The sequence below is a fragment of the Cornus florida genome, unplaced genomic scaffold (assembly GCF_030987335.1).
Source record: "Cornus florida cultivar Cherokee Brave unplaced genomic scaffold, ASM3098733v1 CherokeeBrave_3.0.0_Hap2_Chr05, whole genome shotgun sequence".
NCBI lineage: Eukaryota > Viridiplantae > Streptophyta > Magnoliopsida > Cornales > Cornaceae > Cornus > Cornus florida.
This window is the reverse complement of record NW_026775575.1, coordinates 102,227,409-102,245,726: the sequence shown is the minus strand read 5'-3', so window position 1 is coordinate 102,245,726 and position 18,318 is coordinate 102,227,409. Positions and strand designations below refer to the sequence as shown.

General features: G+C 31.1%; 1 protein-coding gene and 5 non-coding genes across 6 annotated transcripts; all 6 read left to right on the top strand.

The window, feature by feature from the left end:
* The first annotated feature begins 2,656 nt into the window (after window positions 1-2,656).
* LOC132308057 (uncharacterized) lies at window positions 2,657-7,863 on the top strand. The gene is given in 3 exon segments (XM_059806014.1): window positions 2,657-3,306; window positions 6,694-7,314; window positions 7,317-7,863. Coding segments are annotated over 3 exon segments (1,068 nt in total). The 5' UTR covers window positions 2,657-2,921; the 3' UTR covers window positions 7,379-7,863.
* Window positions 7,864-8,960: 1,097 nt separating this feature from the next.
* LOC132310966 (small nucleolar RNA snoR134) lies at window positions 8,961-9,107 on the top strand. Its single transcript, XR_009482793.1, has one exon. It is a non-coding gene; the product is annotated as a small nucleolar RNA snoR134 (small nucleolar RNA).
* A 253-nt stretch (window positions 9,108-9,360) lies between these two features.
* Window positions 9,361-9,446, top strand: LOC132310955 (small nucleolar RNA U36a). Its single transcript, XR_009482783.1, has one exon. It is a non-coding gene; the product is annotated as a small nucleolar RNA U36a (small nucleolar RNA).
* A 61-nt stretch (window positions 9,447-9,507) lies between these two features.
* On the top strand, window positions 9,508-9,603 carry LOC132310909 (small nucleolar RNA Z223). Its single transcript, XR_009482742.1, has one exon. It is a non-coding gene; the product is annotated as a small nucleolar RNA Z223 (small nucleolar RNA).
* Window positions 9,604-9,779: 176 nt separating this feature from the next.
* On the top strand, window positions 9,780-9,895 carry LOC132310918 (small nucleolar RNA Z278). The gene has a single exon (XR_009482749.1). It is a non-coding gene; the product is annotated as a small nucleolar RNA Z278 (small nucleolar RNA).
* A 550-nt stretch (window positions 9,896-10,445) lies between these two features.
* LOC132310915 (small nucleolar RNA Z278) lies at window positions 10,446-10,563 on the top strand. The gene has a single exon (XR_009482746.1). It is a non-coding gene; the product is annotated as a small nucleolar RNA Z278 (small nucleolar RNA).
* Window positions 10,564-18,318: the final 7,755 nt, after the last annotated feature.

The following is an 18,318-nucleotide window of genomic DNA, read 5'->3' as shown; positions in this document are numbered from 1 at the left end:
GTATTGTTTTTTTTTTTTTTTTGCATAATCATGAATCATGAGCAACAAATAATATTATAAGAGTAAAGATTAAAATTGAAGGAGTTACAAATTTTTACTTAAGTAATTATTAACTACGATATAAATACTAAGTTTAGATAAATATTAAAATTCATAGTTTTAAACCATTAGTCATAATTGCAAATCATAAGTGTATAAAATAATTCTAACTACTTTTTTGACTTTGGATGTGAAGCTTTAATAGATTTTTTTTTTTTTTTTGCTTGGACAATGTAGCTCTAGCGGACATTTTATCACAATATAAGTTTAACAATTGAGTGATATTGGTGTCGATAATTTAAACCCACTATTTGTGAATGTTGAATCGTGAATAGCTGAAAAAATGGAGTATGAGACAAATATTGTGAAAAAATCACCAATATAATTGAATTTGTGACTTTGTGTAATTTGATTTCTACATATAAAATGCAATTGGGATAGTATGAATCCTTTCTTTGATTAGGGGAAAATTCTATTTCAAATATAATTATTGATTAAAATTTTCATATAAACTATATATACATCAAATTTAAAAAACAAAAGTTCGGACACAAAAAATTTGAAGGATATTGAAAAGAAATATATTGATTTTAGTGAACTATATTTTATTTAGTGAGAGATTAAACTTGTAACGGTATAAAATAACATTACTTTTGGGATTAAATTAAGTAAAGTCATATAGAAATAAATAAAAACTTATGTCATATTATAAAAATCTATATTTCCTTTTTAGTAAGGTAAGTTTATACTAATTCCTTGGTGAATGGAAAAATCAATGAGAAAAGAAAAATTGAGAGATACCTAGTATTATTTATTTTTATGTAAAATGTATAAATTGGTTATGTATTAAATTATGGGAAATAATTTATAAAGAATTCTATTAAACTTTAATATGAATTCAATTATTAAACATTTTAATAGAATTTCATTATTAAACTTTTTATATATTTCCTTGTTTAATTAGATAAACTAAATTATTTATTTTCTTTATATATTTCCTTGCCTAATTCGGTTTCCTTTTATTAAAAAAACTCATAATAAATAGGTGATTTGAGTTTTATATAAATTCTTATGAAAATCTTATATTAATTTAAAAATAAAAACTCATAATAAATAGGTAATTTGTGTTAGAATTTTAAAGAGATAAAAATATTAATTATTAATTAAACTTTGTAATTGGAATTCAATTTTTAAACTTTTTAATAGGAATTCATTATTAAACTTTTTATATATTTTCTTGTCTAATTAGGTGAAAAAAATTATAATCCAAAGTAAACTTATAAAGAGTAAAATAAAAATAAAAACTAAAGAAAAAAGAAGAATTATACTTCTGAAAAATAAAAAGTAAAGAATAAAAAATAAGAATAACGACTGAACCAAAAATAAAAAATAAAGAAAAAAAGAGAAAAAATCACAATCCAAAGTAAACTTACTAAACAAACCACTTCTAAACATCAATTAGAAAGAGAAAAATAAAAATAAAAATAAAACAAATCAACTGCTTCTAAACATCAATTTCAAAAATAAAAAAAAAAAAAAACTGAACAAAAGATTAACATATTAAAAAAATTCAGTAACAAATTTAATTCAAAATCAAGTTCAACCCAAACTCAAAAAACATTGAAAAACTGACTCAAAATATTAAATTAAGAATGAACCACAAATAAAAAATAAAAAATGGAGAAAAAAATTACAATCCAAAGTAAACTTACAAAGAGTAAAATAAAAATAAAAACTAAATAAAAAAGAAGAATGATACTTCTGAAAAATAAAAAGTAAAAAAAAAAAAAATACCAGCAACGACTCATAATAATGATAAATTAAGAATGAACCAAAAATAAAAAAGATGAAAAAATGAAAGAGAAAAAGTCACAATCCAAAGTAAACTTACCAAATCAACCACTTCTAAACATCAATTATAAATAGAAAAATAAAAATAAAACAAATCAACTACTTCTAATCATCAACTAGAAAGAGAAAAATAAAAATAAAAAAAGAAAAAAAAGAAAAGAAATAATAATGCTTCTAAAAAGAAAAAGTAAAGAAAAAAAAAATTAACAATCCAATTTAAACTTACCAGATCAACAACAACTATTGATGTCTTCTCAATACCAATTATAATGATAATATTTCCTTGTCTAATTAGATTTTCTTTTTAATATTGTTTGATTTTCTTTAAATATTTATTTGTCTAATTATATTTCCTTTTATTAAAAAACTCATAATATCACACCTTATTTATTTTTATAATTCATAATAAATAGGTAATTTGAATTTTATAGAAACTCTTATTATTTCTAATTAATTAATTTATTTAAAAACTCGTAATATCTAAACACCTTATTTCCTTCTATTAAAAAACTCATAATAAATAATTAATTTGAGTAACTCTTCTAAACACTTTATATTAATTAAAAAAATAAAACTCATGATAAATAGATAATTTGTGTTAAAGTTTTATAGATCTCTTTTAAAAATTCATTTTATATCAATTAATAAATTTTTTTATATTAATAAATAAATATTAAAATACTAAAAATCTTTACATTTTTAATAATCGTATATTGATATATATATATATATTTCATAGGTAATAAACTGAAACACTCATACATATAATGATTATGAAAAAGAGGAGGGGGATAAAGAGTGTTCTGTTCCCGAATACGATATACGAGATCTCTTTTTCTCATGTTACCAAACCGAGCCCTATACACGAGTAAGGTCCCAAAGCATATTACTCTATATGGTATGATGGATCAGGTCTCACCGTCTCACCATTGAATTCACCGAAAATGGCCGCTAAACCTCTGTAACCTTGAACCATGTCTATGTCATTGTCTTCTACACTTTGCTCTCTAATTATTCTGTAAGTTTGAACCATGTCGATGGCATTGTCTTCTACTATATGCTCTCCAATCCCATCCCTCAAACCTCCTCAGTTTTCCTTCAAACTCTCCTCACTGAAACTTATCTCCACTCCAATTTGTTCCCATATCATTCCGTTTCGCTCTTCTCCAGTCAGAATACAATCGTTAAAACCTGAGTACACCCGTAATTTGTTAGGGTTTTGTGGTAAACAGTCTGGGTTTTTATTGGGTAGGAAGTTAGGGTTTCGTGTAAGTGCAGAGAATGGAGACGGAGAGAGTAAGAGTGTGGTGGACGAAGCTGAAGAAGAGGCGCGAGGGCAGAGCACTATGCCTGAACGGTTCAGGTACTTGACTAAGGAAGCCCCAGACCTTCCTATAAGGTGGCCTTTGCTCATAGGTATCACTTCTATTTAAAACTAAACACGCGTTTTTGTATGTGTTTATGTATGTGTTTACGTGTACATTGATAGATTGAGATTGGTGCGGAATTATCTATTTATGTGTTTTATGCTAGATTGAGATTGGTGCGGAATTATCTATTTATGTGTTTTATGCTTGATTATTAGCTTAAATCTTTTAGCTGCTTAGCTTTTGCACACAAAGCACTGGAAAAATTAAATTGTGTTACATTTAGAGCAAATTCAAATAGTTGGTGATTGATGTTGGGTTTGGGTACTATTGTGATATGGTTTGGCTGAATACTTGTAAACCCAAAAAATATATAGAATCTGTTGGGCTATTTATTATGCAAGTGTGCTGAATTCAAGGTCTATCAAATAAAAGCCCTGATTTGGTCACCGTCTATTCTTCATCTTCCTTTTGTATTTTCTATTGGTACATTGGCCAAGAGTAAGCAAGCCACAGTCATATCAACGTATATGGGTTCACTAATGGGAGAAAACTTCAATCTTTGCTATAGGTAAGGAGTACAGTTTTGCTAATTTAGTTCTTCTCTATAATGAAATGTTCAGCTTAGTTCTTCTCTATAATGAAATGTTCAGCTTAGTTCTTCTCTATAATGAAATGTTCAGCCCCTTCCCAAGTGGAAGAGAAGCTTTGTCTTGTGTCCGGGTTTTAGGGCTGAATGATGTAGAGTAGTGTAGGTCGGATTTTCCAAACCCTATTAGATCCCGAATCATCTTGAACAAATGGTGGAAGGTTAACTTGCCCAAGGCAAAGAGAACTTTTGGAGGCAAGTTGGTGTTTGTGATACTATCTTGTTTAAACTAAAATGTTCGACTCTTCTTTGCCCTCTTCTTTTGGCCAAATCCAATTAACGTCTTCCACATTGAATGTGGAATGATAAACCCACTCATTCTAAATGAAGCCATTGTAATAGGTCTTAGGCCTCATTGTAATAGGATCTCTATCTTTCCCCATAACCCTGGGGCTATGTCTCGAAGTTGTGTCTTGATCTCATATGTACAAAATCTAAGGGTCTAGTTCCTATGGAGATTCCCCTTGGTCTAATTCCACACCTTATACCCAACTAATGGCTAGCTCCCTTTATTCTCCCATGATTGCCGGGACTTGGTAACCATTAGCATGAAATTTTGTAATGTTGAGGGGGACTCTTCTAGCCTTTTAAATTCTAATTGCAAGCACGCATCAAAATTGGCCCAATTCTGTCATCTCATGCCAATGCTCCTTTTTTGTTTGATAAACAACCGTTAAAGGAATATTTATAAAAAAAAAAAAAAGCAACCGTTAAAGGAACAACCTATTTTACAAGGACTGGTGTACTAGTGTTGGGTGCAGGGCCTGGATGCATTTTTTTTTTTCCTAGTCGATACTCACACACACCCTCCTCAAGGAAGTGCTGGCACCCAAGAGGATTCGAACCCAAGAGAGCATAGCTAAATTTTCATATTATTTATTTATTTAATATTCTTCTTTTATTTTCTGAGCACTTCATTTGTTTTGAAACAATAGTGTAATAAACACTAATCCGTGATTGACTAGCATAAATTAGGCAGGTTGAACCTACTAAAGGATGTAACTGATTTTTTAATTTTATTTTAGTACTCTAATCACATTTATATAATCGACTGATTCAGGATATAGATCTTACCCAATTAGTCGTGAAAAATGTTGTTTAGCATACAATAAAAATATTTTTACCAATTAAACATTGGGCTCAACCTTTGAAGTGCTAAGGTTTCACTGTCTATTGGAGGTTTGTAGCAAGAATATCCTTGATTGACCTATGCTACTAACAATCCTATCACCCTTGGGGTATCAAGTGGCTAGGTCTAGAAACAGGTGCAGAGCCAGGAATTCGATTTAAAAAATAATAATAATAATAAATTTCTTACTAAGCAAGGATACATGAGCACAAGGAGAAGAAAAATTGAAGAAGAAAAAACGAAAAACACAGAAGAAGAAAAAAAAAGAAAGAGAGAGAGAGAGAGAGAGAGAGAGAGAGAACTATGAAAGGGAATAACAAATTAGGGTTTGGTTGAAGAAACAGAATGTGATTTATTTGAAGAGAATAAAATATAAAAATAAAAATAAATTTTTTTTGAAGAAGTAGAGTAAGAATGAAAGAATTAGAGAAATTTTGGAAAAAGATAACTTTAGGGGGGCATTGTGTCAAATTATATACATATATTTACATAAATAATTTATTTTAATGGCCCAGCATGGGCCCAGGGGGCAGCTGCCCCGCTCCCCCCCTGGTCTGTGCTGGGCCCATCCCTGACTAGAAATAGATCGAGTTGTTCATAAGTAGCTCAGGTTTGGCTCATATTTATCCATTAAGGGAATGAGTCAAGCTTGAGTATCAACTACTAGTTTGTTTATTGAACATGTTGAGTTTGCATTATGGTATTCTGTAAACTTGTGACACACAAATAATAGTTTTATTTTTTTGTTTCCCGGTGGGGTACTTTTGAACAATTTCTGACCTATTTATCAAAAAACAAATTAATAAATTTGATAAAATATAATAAAAATTGAAAAATAATTTTTTTTTTTTTTGACAAGTAAGAAATTTATAAAAAGCACTCAAAAGGGAAGCGCATCCCAAGGGAACAAAAACAGGCCAAAACAGCCATTACACTTTTAAAGAGGCCAAAAAATCAACTATTTCATCTAAAGATCTATAATCTCTACCTGAGACCCAACAAAAAAGAGTGGAAACAATAGAGAACTTAAGAAAAGAAATAGGCCTCTCCTTCCCCTCAAAATATCTCCTATTCCTCAAAATTGAAAAATAATATGTTTACGAGTTAACAAGTTGAGGCTAGTCTACTCATGAACAACTTGAGTGGAGCTTGAGCTAGCTTTCTTAGCTTGTCACGAGCCCATGTTTATCCACACACACACACACTGGGAAAAAAAAAATGAGTGCATAGCTCGGCTTGATTCAGTTATTTGAAACCCTAAACCAATGGCGCATATAGGGGGTCATAAGTTCCAAAAATCATGTTATGCTCTTGTATCAGGAAACTCTAGCTTTAGCTTTTGTGCCTTTCAGGGTTATCTATGACACAAGATGAGGGCTCCTGATGATGAAAATGGATGTACAAGTTTCATGCTTGTTGAGTTTAGCCATGAGATATCAAAGTCAATCAGATTTTTTGCCTTCATATTTCAATTCAAGCATTTATAAATTAATCTCTTGTGACTTCTTTGTCTTTTTTTTTTGGTCAAATGGTGCCAGTTTCCTTGCTGGACTTGCTTGAGTTGTCTATCATTCTTCTAAGCAAGGTTTTTCACCAGGGCAGAATGAAAACTGAAGCATGCCTCTGACGTTTCTTTGTTTATTATCAATAACTTGTAGTGCTGCCTTTCCTCATCTATGCCTGGAGAACGGTATTGTGGGAGCTGTCCAACTGGAAAAAGGCTGTAGTGGGTATTGTCCACTTCATAGGATACCTCTTGAAACTTGCATTGGCTTTTATTTTCCATTTCATAGGTGGCCCAATCACTTCTCTAATCAGGGGTGTCGAGATTACAATCTACACCATTCAAGATTTTTGCTCAGCTGTGATAGCATATGTTCCTTTCCGAGAGCTGACTTTGATAATCTTGTTGGCATCTGCTGTATTTGCCATTGCTGAAGACAGTGTCCCGGATTCTGTACACAGCCAACCATATATTCTTGCAGTAGCTGGTCTAATTGGCTTTGCAGCTGTGAGAAGCTTCATATCTGAGATTTTCTTCTGGATGCTTCTATTGGGTTTATTTAGTTTTGCTCGGTTCATTAAAAAGAGAGATTATGTTTCTTCTGCGTTGCCTGTTGCTGCTGTGCTGGCTGCCATTGGAGAGCCTTGGGTTAGAGTTGTAGTGATAGTCTCATATCTGATGTTGGCTATTAATCACAGTTCAAAGAAGTTACCAGAAGGTAAAGGCAAAGGTGAAGCTGATGCAACAGGTAGGAAGTTTCCCATTCCAGTGATCTGTACGGCCTACGTGTTGCTGCTAAGTGGGCTGGGTATTGCCATTTGACTTGGCTGGTAACGTGACCAGCAGAGTGAATGTCCCTGTTATCCCAAGGCAAATAACCTTTTTTGCGCCTGTTGGATTGTAAAGGCAGTGAGTGCCTGCCTTGTGTGAAGCTAACTGGAAGTAAAAAACACGAGGTGGCAATTGAAATTTTGTCATCTTTATTTCTTCCGCTAGTCTCTTGCAGGTTCTAAGAATGCCTTTCTGGTTATATGAGTGATTTTTATACGAGCCCTGGATCCGGCATGCTGCCGCCTTCAGCCCAACATAACCTGGATCTAGAATTTTCTCATGAAATTTAATTGGCATTTCGTTCTTGCTCTGCCTAATTTTCTGTGTATTACTTCATTAGAGGCTAAGCACCTGTGTTTGTACTCTTAGACGAGTAAAAAACATGTAATTTGGGTTCATCTAAATCAGATTCTACGTGGCATGGTATGGGTAGGAGAGGGATAGAATTAGGAGACAGATTGTCAAATTTCAATAAGATTTTGATTGATCTTCAGATTTGATGCATTCAATTTTTCAGTTAATAGGATGGCAAAAACTCATCGTACCCATTCTTGGTATAATCTGTCCAAGCTAGCGTCAAGAAAGAGTTGGCATGATTAGGAGGGGGAAACATCTCTTTGTATTTGGAACTTTAGAGTAAAGAAAGGGTGAGATGGTACTAGCCTTTTATTTTGTTAAGAAAATTTAGTACCTAAAAAAAAAAAAATTGAATTATTGTGTAGGTGATATTTGATAAGGTCAAATTTAGAATTGTCCCTTTTTTAAAAAAAAGAAAAAAGAATGGATGCATTACTCTCTTCTTCAAGTGAATAACGTGTGAAATTCTTAATTTCATATGTCACTGGTTTTCAATATCTGATATCTTGAGTGTTTCAGCTTTACTTGGACGGACATGATTTTTTAGGCACAATTAACAAATTTCTGATAATAAATAAATTATTAGGAATTCCGAGATGTTCAATAATATGGCACTTGGTTAAATAAATACTCACTATTCTCTTGTTTACAAATATTAATTATTCCCTCTAAAATGTGGCCATTTTATGAGGAGATGGTGGCAACATGGTTTGATAATACTTGACATTTGGAATCAGAATCTCTCCTCCGTGTATATTTTGATTTGATACTTTCAAAAATTAAAATACATTTAAATTAACAACAATAAATCAATAATGCAACAACAATATAAAATTATGCATTTTCGTTTTTATAGTTTCGCAATAATATATTGCTTGATTGTCTTTGCAGAACTTGCAGGCTCAAAATGGTAGTCTATTCCACTGTGGTTGGACCCAAAGTATACGGGTTAGGATCCGGATCGGGTCCGGGTCGAGACATTGGTACTACATTAACCCCCTCCTAATTTACCGCGAGGATTTTAATCTTTTAATCCAAGAAAAGAAGCTAGGGTTTTCTTTTGGCCTCTATAAATAAAACCAAACCTCTTCTTTTCTATTGCAATTCCTCCTCAATATAGTCTCTTTTGTGAGATCCCTAGGTAATCTAGGGTTTGTGGCCGCTTCTGTATCTCTATATGCCGTAAGATATAGTCCACCTTCTATCTTGTATTTTTTCTCTATTTTCTATGTGTTGCACGGTGCACCCCGGGCTTCTCTGAGTTTTGAAGTGACGAAGAATGCCCCAATGCTCGTGCTATAACGTCGCCGTTTTAGTGTTGCAGTTTTGCCTTGTACCTCTTTCCCACGGCTCATCTGTGTCAAATCAACGGCCAAATCTTGTTGTTTCTTCAAAAAATTAATCTTTTTAATTCAGTTATTTGCCTCCCCACACCTTTAGCTTTTTTTCTGAAAAAACAGTGAAAAAAGGTCTAGTCATAGAGGCATAGATTCATCTCGGCGGTGTTCACGTGGGGGTATAACTTTTTCTTAGTGTTTTACCTCTAAAATCATCCGCTAAATATTTTAATTTTCTCTTATTTTTCACCTCTTTTTTTCCTGTTGGTTTATTTGGTGCAGAGAACTAATATTGTTGGCTATGATTAGATGTTATCCGCGCTTCTGAGAGCAATCCATGAAGCATAAAAATAACAATGGTTGAATTTCTTAATATGAGCCGACTCTTTTGCATACCCATTTTTTTATAATTGCTTGTACTTCATTTTTTATTTAATTTTTATGATCGGCCGTGATGATTGATTATATACAGCTTAAAATGCCAGTTCTGCTTCTGAAAATCCTTGATTGATAGAGCTGTTAAATACTCTGAGCTTATTCATTTATGAAACTTATTAATTGCAGACATGTTGTGTGTTTACCTATATATGAAAATATCAGTGATAGATCTGTTATAATGGTTGAATTTTTTGGTTTTACTACTAGATGTTAGGGACATTAATGGGCTGTTACAATTGTTAATATACGTTAGATTCTATGTTTGTGATGTTCTACTGCTAGTGACGTTTCAATCCATGTTGTTTGAGGTGTAGATGAGCCAAGTTCCTGTTTTTCAGGGAGAGTCCACTTGGTTAAGCTACATTTCACATGATATTTGGATTTTACAGAGGCTTAAGATATTGATAGATTTGTTGCAATGGTTGAAATTTTTGGTTTTACTACTTGATGTTTAAACACACATGAATTGCAGTAGTGTATAAATTGGCCACTTGGTTAAGGTACTTTTGATATTGATATTATTGGATGCATAAATCTCTATCTGGAATAAATATGTAGTATATACTTTTAAATTTAAAAAATGTATAATAATTTGCCATGTATTATGCATAAATTTATAATAGTTTGAGCATATTATTGCCCTTTTAAATGAATGGTGAGTGTTGAGTTTCTTCTTTTGTTTTCACAAAATTGGGTTTAATAGTGTGCTTAATTCAATGTGTTAAAATTGATGAATATATAGTTGTGTAATGTTTTCTTGAGGTGTGGATTGGAAAAACTTTGTGATAGCTTTCTGGAAAGTTTGGCTAATGTGCTAAGAGTCAGGTTTGTATATTAATTGCTGGTTTCTCTTGGACATTGGTGGACTCATGATTTTAGTAAGCTACCTTGAAAAATTGAAATTCGTAATTGGTTTCGAAACTTTGCTGTATGATTTTGTAATGCCTGTGAGGATTTAATCCATTTGTATGAGGTGTAGTTGAGCCAAGTCCTTGTTTTTACAAGGAGAACCTACTTGGTTAAGCTACATTTCACATGATATTACTGGATTTTACTCAGGCATGAATTTATATATTTGCAATAAAATGTTGTTTATATTTCCTTATAATTTTAAATGTATACTGGAATTGCAACATTTCATTTTCATTTGTGATGTGTTACTGTATCAATTCTATTATTTCAATGATGTAAAATCCTTTTGTGATTGAGTTTCAGCCATAATGTTGCCCTTTTGAAATAAATAAATTGGCATCAGTCCTCAGTGTTTTCCATGACAATAAACTTGATATGCTGTTAACTTGTCTTATGTTTTAAATTGACAAATATGTTAGTTAAATATCTTTTGTGGTTTGGCTTGTACATTGTTTCAGGAGCATCTTTGTTTTATTTGTAGAGGGTTTTGTCAGTATTTGTAAAAGGTCTCTTTTGCTTCTCGTAGGCCTAAATTAATGGGGTTTTAGTTTTCGACTGCAAAATAGTTTCTTATTGATGTAAAAGATGACTTAGTTTTAAACAATGGTATTGTTCTAATATCGAAAGCTAGAATTCATTTTGGTGTTTATTTGGGTATATTGCTTTGACATTTTTATGGAAGTATTGAAATCTAGGTTGAGTGGCATCTTCTACATTGCTCAATTGTGGGGATGCGACAAATTATGCTTGGTACTTGGTACTCTTTCCGAGTAGAATTTGGATTATCAGTTATAACTGCCTTGCACTTTCATTTTATATTTTGAAAATGTATAATAATTTGGCATGTATTATGTATATATTTTTTCCCATTGCTCTTGAAGATTAAAAATTTATTTGAGGTTGAGTTTGCTCTTTTCTCAATTATGTGGATGCATCTAGATATGCAACGTTAGGTGATCAAACCAAAAAAACGTTTCTTGAACTGGTGGTTTATGTTGAAAACAGACCGTACTTTATAAAGCCTAACATAAAAGAACAATGTTAGCTGATAATTGAACAGCATATTGTTTTAATTTGTTAGACTTTTGTTATTTTTAACTAATATTTTCACTTCATCACTTTCAATATGAAAAAAGAACCATGTTGGATCTATTTCTGCCAACATAATAGTGTGTGATGCTTCAAACAAATTGAACTTAGTGTCATTGGGTTTCATTGTAAACCTGTTCCTCGAACCTAATGTTAAGCTTTTTGTTTAAGTACTAGGAAGAGATTTTTTTTTTTTTTTTTTTTTTTGAAAGGTAAAAATAGGAAAAGTAAATTTTACAATAATGGTCTTATGACCCAAAGCAAATCTGTGAAGCTCCTTCCCTCCTCTTGACTCTAGTTCACGTGCCTTCTTGTCCTGAAATGTATTTACTCTCCATGAATAAGGTTGTGGGAAGAGTTTCACTTATTTTTTTTTTTGTTACCTTGTTGTTTCTGAAGTGAATTTTACAGTTCCACCACCATAGTCAGTAGTATATCATCATCATTCAATAATCAAACTCACAAATTCACACATTCAATAATGAATTTCACCAAATGTCCAACTTCAAATTGAAATAGAAAGAACTTTTGTTCAAACTTTAAATGAAATTTTCTTCAATTTCAATTCCAATTAATCAATTCAATATTCCAAAATGCAACATTACTGTATATTTGTTGGTAAATTTACTTATACTAGAGAACTAAATTTATTTACTTATACAGAGAAGAACAAGATGTTTTTTAGAAAAAAAAATACTGGTATTATTTTTCTTTCAAAGAAACCTCTAAACAAAAACAAAGTTTTAGTAAAATGTACATGTATTAATTTTTTTTAAAGGTTTCTATTTTAATTTTGATAATTACTTTTTATTGTTATAGTATGTAATAATAGTAAAATTAAATATAGAAATTAAAAATAGTTAAAAGGAAAGGCCATAGGTGGGTTTGAAAAATAACCATTAGAAAACTGTCTATAATTTTCTTGTTCCATAGAGAATAAGAGATCATGACTATATATATATATATATATATATATATATATATATATATAAAATGTTATGTTTGGTAAAAGAAAAGATAAGGTAATGATAACAACCTGCATTTGCCACTATATCTTTTTACATTTAAAGGGCACATTTATAGATTAAGCGTGCATAACATCCATTGGTAGCTAAAAAAATCAATGCTGTTGCAAAATAAATCTTTGATCTAATTTTCACAACAGTAATTGAATTACCATTTACCCCAAAAAAAATTTGTAAGTGAGGATGCTTTTGAAAAATGGTTAATTTGATGAGAAGAATGGTGCAAATTTCCCACCTTGTTTCCAGCCGCTAAATAATGCACTGAAATAAGACAGTGGCCTATTTACAAATTCTCTTATTGATTTAATTGAATTAAGTAATTGATTTAAGGTAAATTTGGTATTAGAAAAATAACATTAGCTTCTCATCCCCTTTCATTTCCTCCCATTTTTTAGAGGATAACAAATGTCCCCCATTCCCTTTTCTTTCCTTATACCAAACACAATTTTTTATTTCCCTCCTTTACCTTTCTTTTCTTTTCCTCTCATTTCCATTCTACCAATCTGGATCTAGAGGACATCTTAAGAAATTTTTGTTACGAATGTAGTCGGTCGAAGCAAAATTTACTGACATCCTAAGAAGGTTTTGTTATGAATGTAGTTGGCTAACCCACTTTTGAATGTAGGTACTTCAGTGTTTTGTTATGAATAATGTAGGCCAACTACTTGTGAAAGTTACAATTTTCTTATCAAAATGTAGTGGGCTTACTGCATTAATAAAAGAAAGAAATGGTTTCAACTTCGTAGGTTCATGAAGTTTATATATATATATATATATATACAAGTAAAATTCACATGTGATGCACGTGGTCTAATCATTAACGAATATAAATAATAATACAATTATATATAAAACTATTATATATAATCTAATAATATTAATAATAATAATGTTCATTTATGTATTACAAAATCATAAAAATAAATATTAAGTAATTAAAATAAAAATAATTAAAACATACCGTATATAAATTATTATAAAAATTAGGTCCACAATAATGAATATGAAATAGAGAATACATTAATGAAACTATTTATTTATAAATATAGTTTGTAATTTTTTAAAAAATAGAGAATACATTAATGGAAAATTTTAAAAATGATGAGTTGGTGTTTAATGAAACTCTTTATTTATAACTAAAGTTTGTAAATATTTTTTTGAAAAAAATTTAACAAAAAAATATTTGTGTTTGTAAACTCTTTCGAGATCTTTGTCCAGAGATTGAATGGGCATTCTCTCCACAGTTGATGAACATTGTCTTTCAAAGAATTGTGGCAAAAGGCCCACCTTTGTCTATTCTTATTTTTGGTACAATATTTGTATTACTTCAATTAAAACATTCTTTCAATATATGAATTATGGTAAAAGTCTCTATTTATTAACATTTTTATATTTCTAAAATTACAAAATCATTTATATTAAATAGTTTACATTAATGTTCTTATTGTATTACTTGAATTAAAATATTCTTTCCAACTTTGTCTATTTGTATTTTTGACACTAAAATTTTCTAATACAATTATTATTATGTGTATCATATTAATGGCAATCAATTTTTGGTTTTTAATAGTCTATGATTTTAATATGAAAATTATATGTTCATTAGTTAACATTCCATCAGTTACGGATTAATTGGAATCAAATTTTGGTTCTTAATATTCTATGATTTAGATACAAAACATTTTTTTTTTTGCTATTCCATCAGTTACGTATACACGTGATTAAAATCTTTGATAAAAATTTTAATAGAAAATTTAGTTTATAAATCAAATGTGTACATGTATAAACCAAAAAATTTCTATAAGTCATTTTTTTATTTTTATTTCTATGATGCAAGATCAAAACCACTTTTAAAAATCTCTAATAAACTCAAATTTAAAGTATAATTCGTAATATCGTACTTTTTGAAACTATCCATATGAGCCATATATTTGATTAATTAAATTCAATTTGTGAACAAAAATATGCAAAGTTCTAAAGTATACGAGAACACAAACCAAGAAAGAAAAAAGAATAAAAAAAAAAATCCCAAAAACATATTTCAAGAGAAAAAATATAAAAAATATCTTTAAAAATTTCCAAGGTCAACATATGCAATGCCTTTTATACCCTAAAAAAAAACTTTAAGATCGAGTAACTCTTTCCCTAATTGGAGCCATCTTCCAAAGATTTGGAAAGAAAGATACACAACACAAGAATGAAATCACACAATTAACTTGGTCTCCCTTAATCTTTTATTTGCCATGAATTCAAAATTTTAAATTGTTTTAGCACTAATTGAAGTTCCTTTGTCGATAGTGGTAGCTTCTCAAAACTTGGTCTCCTCTAACATTTTGTATTGCCAAGTGGATATCTTCGTTTTGTTAATACTACAAACAAAATTAATTTATGATTATTAAGATATCAAAATTCAAACATTAGGCATAATAAGCTAGTATATGTCACATTATAGAAAAAAATTTATTATGAAAATGAAATGGATGTCATGAGTCGGATCATAATGTAGGGAAACTGTTTTACATGAAAAAAGTATGCTAGTTGGCTGACTTAATTGAAGGATCTTGTCGTAAGATGGTATGATATATAGATATATACAACAATAAATTAGATAAATATATATATAAATATATACAATCACCTCTGGCAAGAGAACTAATAATAAAATTTTTACATTTTGCTTCTTTTTTTCACCACCACCAGAGGGGTCCTATTTGACGAGGTCGCTTGTAAACGTCAAACTAAATGTAGTGAATGTGTGGTTCAAGAAGAACCTTTTATGTCAAATTTAAATTTATAAAAACCACTACTAACACCACTACTAACGTAGCAAGAGTGAGTAGGGATCGTCCCAAGGGATTATACGTGTTGGAATTTCAACTTCGACTCTAGCGTACCAAATGATTGCAAAAGAGAATTGGGTTGGTTGATTACTTCTAGAAAAGAATTAATTAAAATCCAATTAAAATAAAACTAAGTAGAGATAGGGATTTAAGAGATGAGAAGAGAGGACTTAGGGTGTTGGAATCACCACTAAGCTCATTTAATTAACCACTTGCTTTCCATTAACGGGGAATACATTATTGTGAACAAAATTGGTTCGACTAGCAAAGGTGACTCAACAAGTGTATAACGTCTAAACAACATGTGAAATGCTACAATATATCTATTGGAAGAGGAATATATTGTCTAGACAACATGTGAAGAGAACAAAATATCAAATCAAGTCATTAATCCTTCATTAAACTCAAAATTCCATTACACTACAATATTAGAGTATATGCTTCTTGCATTCAAAAACATGGAATATCAAAGAACAAGCATGAATTGTCTCCCCATCTAACACTACACTACAACTACACTACTAGCATGAAAATAAACTAAAGGAGAGGCACAATACATCAATGAATAAGTATGAACCATTAAGAGATATAACAAGAGCATTCCATTAAGCACTAATATCTAGCCATCACTAGATTCTCAATCAACCACACATAGACATGCAATTAATATAGAAAAATTAGTGTAGAGATCAATTCCCCAAATAATCACACATAAGACAACATGTAATTAAAATAGAGAATCAATGGAAGAATTAACCCATATGAATCATGTGAGACATAATTCCTAATTTAATCACACATAGACATGTAAATAAACTAGAAAATTAATAGGAAGAATTAGACCATGGAAATCATAGAAATATACCAAGATTCATGAAATTCACAAGGCTAGAACACTAATCACAACAATATATATAAAAATCCCCAAAAATATAAATACAAGGGTTTAGATTACACAAGACTTAGGGCTCATCCAAGCCCTAAGTGTAGATCTAGTCAATCATGGAGGAGGTGGATGTAGTCATGGAATCAAGCTCCAAACATGGCTCCAGCTTCTTCTTCTTCTTTGAAGCTCTAGAGATGGAGAGATAGTGGATTTAGAGATGTGTTCTTGGGATGTGCCTCCACTTCTCTCTTTTTTTCTAACCCTAATCTTTAACTTTTCTAGAGAGAGAAATAAAAATTACAATGTTGAAAATAAAAATGATAAAAAGCCTAAAGAATCCTCTTTTACAAATGGGTTGCTTCCCTTTATATAGAAGGTCCTTTTCTTAGTCACTAAGTCTAGAATATATGCCCAAAAATATCTAATCCCGCAACTTTTTGGTAGGTGAACTTTTGAGCACGCACGGAAAAAGTGACAGCTTGCTGCCAGCATGTCCAGTTCGATCGATCCAACTTATTTTCGATCGATCCAACTTTTTCGATCGATCCAATTTTTCTGATCGATCAAACTTTTTCTGCGATCCATCCAACTTTTCAGCTTTTCAGTATCAGCTTCTTTTCACTCCAAATCAGCCTCTTTTTGCTTCGAATCATCGCTAAGACTTAGTTTGACTCCAAAAAGGCCTTAAGAACTCATTTTTAGCCCATTTTAACATTATTGACCTGAAATAGACAAAAACACAAATAAGTACTAAAACGGGTAAATAAGATAGATAAAGGTCCTAGAATACTCAAGTTTAAGGGGTTTAAATGTGTACTTTTCAGCGCTCATCACACCCCCAAACTTAAATATTGCTAGTCCATAGCAATGAATTACGAAGTAAGGAATGAAATGAACAACTAAACAACTATGAACTAGAAAGCAATAAAATGATAGCGCCACTTTCGTAGGGAACACGATTGCATTTAGCATATGCAACAAGCCTTTTAAACCCCTAGGTTACCCCTAGTGGACGAGTGAAGTCTCGTGAGGGTTTCCAGAAATGGTACCCACAAACATTAAGCTCATTCTTTCAAAAGAGGCACCAATAACAAACAAGCATTGGGAGAAAACCACCTCAAGTATGCAATTTTTCAACCATTTCCAAGCAATCTCCCAAAATCTCAACATCAAACAAGTAAGCATGGTCCTCCACACATCAAGAAAATGATCATGAAAATCGAAACAAGTCTAGAATCCATGTGAGAGGTCCAGCATCAAGTGTGTTGCTATCTTAGCCAACTAGAGAAGTAATCACATCTTTACCCTCAAACTAGCACACAAATCTAGTACCGATCATCAAGATAAGAGAGCGGACCTTTTATTAAAGCTTTCTAGGTGCACTTATTCTTTTCACTCTATTTTTTTTTTATTTTTTTTATTGAGGATCAAAGATGGAAATATTGTGCAATGTGTTGATCTCTTAAGCTTTCTAGAAGATTCATGTAGCGAGCGTTAGGTCAATGACTCCCAAACCAGATGGCTTTAGGGCATTAGGTGTTAAGATACCCCTACGGACTTACAAACTCAAATCAACTAGGCTACAAATCAAGACAACAACCATCTAATCATTTCCTACTTCTCACCTTTTGGGAGAAGTCCTCACTTTTATTACTTTTGCAACTTTTTCTCTTTTTTTTTTTTTTTTTTTTTTAATCAATTATTAACCTAGAGTTTGGGCCCTCCACCTTTCGGCGCGAGAAGTTCACTGCTTAATGAGGCAAGAATCCCGGCTACTCAATGAAAAGGAGTTGTTATCCACCTTTATCAAGAATGAAAGCTTTCAATGCACTACTAGCCCAATTGGGATATAACCAATTCAATAATCAACAAAGCATGTACCCCACAAATGAATGCTAGTGTGCACCGGTGCTAGTGTAGAATCCTAGAATGAATCTCAAAATAATCACAAATTCAGGATGATGTGGACCACAAATGCAAGCAAGATATCAATCTTTTGAAAAATTTACTCCTAAATGGCATCCTCAAGGCATACAAGGAGTATTGGACTCTCAAGTCAAACAA